The following is a 5,000-nucleotide window of genomic DNA, read 5'->3' as shown; positions in this document are numbered from 1 at the left end:
AGTTAGTCTTAATGGAGGTCTTACAGAAGTGGAGGGTCTGATGGTGGTGGAAACACGTGCGGGTTGACTTTTAGGAACTGACTTTGGCTGTGAAAGAGCATGACGTGATGTCCCTTGGGGGTCATTTCTCCTTTTAGAGGCTAGTGTCGTCTCTAAAAGGGTAAGCTTGTCTTTTGCCATGGTGAGTTTGGTGACCATTTTATCCTGAAGTCTCTTTGCTCGGTCATACTGCTCTCCAGCTTGCCCAGTGAGCTCTATTGCAATACCCCTTTCAAGCTCAGAAATCCCTTTCTTGTACCACTGCACAGCCTCCTTCTTCTCACCTGTGTCGTCCTCGTCGATCTTCAGTGCCTTGGATATATACTCAAACGCCTGCTTGTGGATGCTTTTTATAACTTCTGCGCTGTCTTTGGGCTTACTTGAGTTTGTTTTGGTCGACATTTCTCTTGCCCGACTTCCCCCCTGTTCTCAGTCATAACACGGTAAACTAGTCATAAGCGAAAACGTTTAGGCTATATATCGCATTTAAAGGTCTTTCTTTGGGATGTAAAAAGAAAAATACACTCTATAGGGAATTCCTAAAATAAAGAACAATAGATGCTGAAGATAAATATAAAAAATACAAAAATAAGTTGACCAATAGTATACGTGTATGTAGAAAGGAGTATTATAGTAAAATATTGAACAACAATAAACATAATATGAAGGGAATATGGGATGTTTTAAACGGTATCATTAAAAAAAAATTCTGGACAACAAAGTTATCCTCAATACTTTATCGACAATGGCAATATTATGGAAAACACTGCTGATAAGGTCGACAGCTTTAATCATTTTGTAAATATTGGACCAAAACTGGCAGAATAAATTCCTGAGTCACTGCCATCAGTAGACTGTAGTGAAAACCTGATTGATAGGAACCCTAACTCAATGTTCCTTACATCAGTGGAGGAAAAAGAAATAATTGACATTGTACACATGTGTAGATATAAAACATCTACTGATTGTAATGATATTGACATGAAAATCGTCAAGAAGGTCATTGAAGGAATTGTAGGACCTCTAACATATATTTGCAACTTATCATTTCAGACGGGAAAAGTGCCAAACAAAATGAAAATAGCTAAAGTTGTGCCGCTGTATAAAACCGGGGAAAGACGCCACTTCACAAATTACAGGCCTGTTTCTTTACTACCACAATTCTCCAAAATCCTAGAAAACCTGTTTAATAAACGATTAGACAAATTCTTAGATAAATATAAATTACTCTCTGACAGTCAATATGGATTCAGATCAAAAAGATCAACATCTCTGGCATTAATCGAATCAATTGAGGAGATTACGAATGCTATAGATCAGAAACAGTATGCAGCTGGAGTATTTCTGGATCTCAAGAAAGCATTCGACACAATCAATCATGACATATTAATTAATAAACTGGAACGGTACGGGATCAGGGGGGTTGTACTGCAATGGGTGAAAAATTATTTAAGTGACAGGAAACAATTTGTGAAGCTGGGTGTCCATTAGTGATGGGATTTCCGGCTCTTTTTAGAGATCCGGCTCTTTCGGTTCGGCTCACTAAAAAGAGCCGGCTCTTTCGGCTCCGAACAGGCACTTCAGGTTGTTTTGTTGCTTTAATTAATTTATTATTAACAATAATGTAAAATTATGCACAAAAGGAATTACTAACGTTAAAAAAAGTGGTTTTATTTATATATGTTTATATATAAATATATGCGGTGGCCCCTGGAGACAAAACACGTACAAACTCCAAAACACATTTCTAGCATGAACTGAACTCCCAAAGCAGAGCTACTAGATCACTTAAATTATACAATCGAAAGCATGTGTGTATTGTTTGTGTATTTATACACAGGCACTCGTATATATTCAAATAATTTTAAAAAAAGTTCATTTACCTGTTACTACCACACAGCAAATCTGGTCGTTGGTACTTGCTGGCTTGTGTAGCCACAAGATGACAAAAGCTCAACACTGCGCCCAGCATCCTGGAGCACTTCTGTTGTCTTTTATATGTGTTTTGAGTTTTTATGTGCTTCTGAGTTTTAATGTGCTTCGGAGTTTGTACGTGTTTTTACGTGTTTTGGAGTTTGTACACGCTTCCGAGTTCGTACGTGATTTGAAGTTTGTACATGCTTTGTCTCTAGGGGCCACCGTAAATATACTTTTATTTATTCACTCCACATAAAATGTAATAAATAAATCATATAATACAAAAATCAACTATTCACATTTCAACTTTTAACTATTTAAATTTTCAGCTTTTTCCTTTTACAAATTTAAAGTGGAAACAACACAAAACACTGCAAACCACAACACAATTAAATATAAATTATAATATGAAAACAAAAAGAACATGCATATTCTCTGTCATATGGACCTGCATGAATAAACTTTCTGAATCCTTTATCTTCCACTACTGAAAATAGTTGTGGATGATTATTATACCTTTCTAATGTGATTCATGTAGATGGTGTGGAAATTGAAAGAGTACTTGAACATAAGTTTCTTGGTGTGATTATAGATGATAAATTAAACTGGAAGTCTCATATAAATCATATACATAACAAAATTTCAAGAAGTGTCTCAATCTTGAGTAAAATAAAACACATTCTGGACCACAAATCACTCCACATTCTCTATTGTTCCCTGATTGCACCGTATTTGAATTACTGTGCAGAGGTTTGGGGCAATACTTAAAAATGTTCGCTATCATCAATCTTTATATTACAAAAAAGGGCCATAAGGATAATCCATAAAACTGGTTACAGAGATCATACAAATCCACTATTCTTAAAATCAAAAATTCTAAAATTCACAGATCTGGTTCATTTTCTCACAGCACAAATTATATATAAAGCAATAAATAACCTGCTTCCTGACAATATTCTAAAATGTTTTCTAAAAGGGAACGGGGATACAATTTGAGGGGGGAATTAAATTTAAAACATCCTCGTATCCGTACAACATTAAAAAGTTTTTGCATCTCTGTGTGTGGAGTGAAGCTGTGGAACAGACTAAGTAAAGATATGAAGCAATGTCCAAGCATGGCGCAGTTTAAAAAGCGGTTTAAGGATATGGTTTTTACAGGGTACAGGGAAAAGGTAGAGATTTGATAGGGTGTTCTTGTTCAATATTTTCATGTGTGTGCGCGTGCACGGGTATGTTGGTATGGATATATATATATATACATATATATATATATATACATGAGGTTGTGTATCCTTGAGGTGTTAATGGGGTTATTGAAAATGTGTGTATATACGTATGTATGGATAGATAGAAACATATGTGTATATATATATATAAAAAAAATTACACATAACATATAATGTAATTGCAAGGAGGTATTTCTGTAGTCTATTGATACTAGATAGTGGAGAAGGGGTGGGATTAAATAAGCTTATGCTTCTTCCTGCTCCTTTTTGAACATGAACGTTATTTGGAGTTGTGGTTGCTCATTTTCCTTTTGTTTTGCTTTGTTCATTTGTCTCTTTTAATTCTATTTTGTTGTACTTTTTCAACATGTTCAAAATAAAGATTCAATCAATCAATCAATGAATGCATTTATTGAAGAAGGACCACCAAAATCTTTGTTCTATTTGGTGTACATATTAAGAGTTGCTGGACTAACAGTTGGTTTGATTTGCTTCAGAGAATCCTCAAAGTCTTTCATCTTAATGTTGCGCACCTCAGCAGCAGCTATAATACGGACTTGTTCTGGTCCTGTTGTGTGGTGTTAGTTCGCAGGCATTACACACTGTTGGGATTCAGAGATTCTTTTAAGTTTCAGCTTTGCAACCATACTCCCCCCGGAATTGAAAATGTGCGTATGTGTGTATATACGTATGTATGGATAGATAGAAACATATGTGTATATATATATATAAAAAAAATTACACATAACATATAATGTAATTGCAAGGAGGTATTTCTGTAGTCTATTGATACTAGATAGTGGAGAAGGGGTGGGATTAAATAAGTTTATGCTTCTTCCTGCTCCTTTTTGAACATGAACGTTATTTGGAGTTGTGGTTGCTCATTTTCCTTTTGTTTTGCTTTGTTCATTTGTCTCTTTTAATTCTATTTTGTTGTACTTTTTCAACATTTTCAAAATAAAGATTCAATCAATCAATCAATCAATGCATTTATTGAAGAATGACCACCAAAATCTTTGTTCTATTTGGTGTACATATTAAGAGTTGCTGGACTAACAGTTGGTTTGATTTGCTTCAGAGAATCCTCAAAGTCTTTCATCTTAATGTTGCGCACCTCAGCAGCAGCTATAATACGGACTTGTTCTGGTCCTGTTGTGTGGTGTTAGTTCGCAGGCATTACACACTGTTGGGATTCAGAGATTCTTTTAAGTTTCAGCTTTGCAACCATACTCCCCCCGGAATTGAAAATGTGCGTATGTGTGTATATACGTATGTATGGATAGATAGAAACATATGTGTATATATATATATAAAAAAAATTACACATAACATATAATGTAATTGCAAGGAGGTATTTCTGTAGTCTATTGATACTAGATAGTGGAGAAGGGGTGGGATTAAATAAGTTTATGCTTCTTCCTGCTCCTTTTTGAACATGAACGTTATTTGGAGTTGTGGTTGCTCATTTTCCTTTTGTTTTGCTTTGTTCATTTGTCTCTTTTAATTCTATTTTGTTGTACTTTTTCAACATTTTCAAAATAAAGATTCAATCAATCAATCAATCAATGCATTTATTGAAGAATGACCACCAAAATCTTTGTTCTATTTGGTGTACATATTAAGAGTTGCTGGACTAACAGTTGGTTTGATTTGCTTCAGAGAATCCTCAAAGTCTTTCATCTTAATGTTGCGCACCTCAGCAGCAGCTATAATACGGACTTGTTCTGGTCCTGTTGTGTGGTGTTAGTTCGCAGGCATTACACACTGTTGGGATTCAGAGATTCTTTTAAGTTTCAGCTTTGCAACCATACTCCCCCC

The 5,000-nt window shown here is 35.1% G+C and overlaps 1 protein-coding gene and 1 long non-coding RNA gene across 2 annotated transcripts in view; both read right to left on the bottom strand.

Moving 5' to 3' along the window:
• LOC120742126 (spastin-like) overlaps positions 1 to 481 on the bottom strand; it is a 2,906-nt gene extending 2,425 nt beyond the window's left edge. Inside the window, 1 exon segment of the mRNA XM_040045269.1 lies at positions 1 to 481. This exon segment is cut by the window's left edge and continues 47 nt beyond it. Coding sequence (XP_039901203.1) covers positions 1 to 441 — 441 coding nt within the window. The 5' untranslated portion in view covers positions 442 to 481.
• Positions 1 to 1,788, bottom strand: part of LOC120742127 — a 4,639-nt gene extending 2,851 nt beyond the window's left edge. The window contains exon 1 of the long non-coding RNA XR_005697773.1: positions 1,758 to 1,788. This is a non-coding gene — a long non-coding RNA (uncharacterized LOC120742127). The remainder of the gene's footprint in view (positions 1 to 1,757) is intronic.
• Between the last annotated feature and the right edge of the window lie 3,212 nt (positions 1,789 to 5,000).

The sequence above is a fragment of the Simochromis diagramma genome, unplaced genomic scaffold, assembly GCF_900408965.1.
Source record: "Simochromis diagramma unplaced genomic scaffold, fSimDia1.1 OVJJ01000634.1, whole genome shotgun sequence".
Classification (NCBI taxonomy): domain Eukaryota; kingdom Metazoa; phylum Chordata; class Actinopteri; order Cichliformes; family Cichlidae; genus Simochromis; species Simochromis diagramma.
The sequence above is the reverse complement of the archived record's forward strand: the minus strand, read 5'-3'. Positions and strand labels throughout refer to the sequence as shown.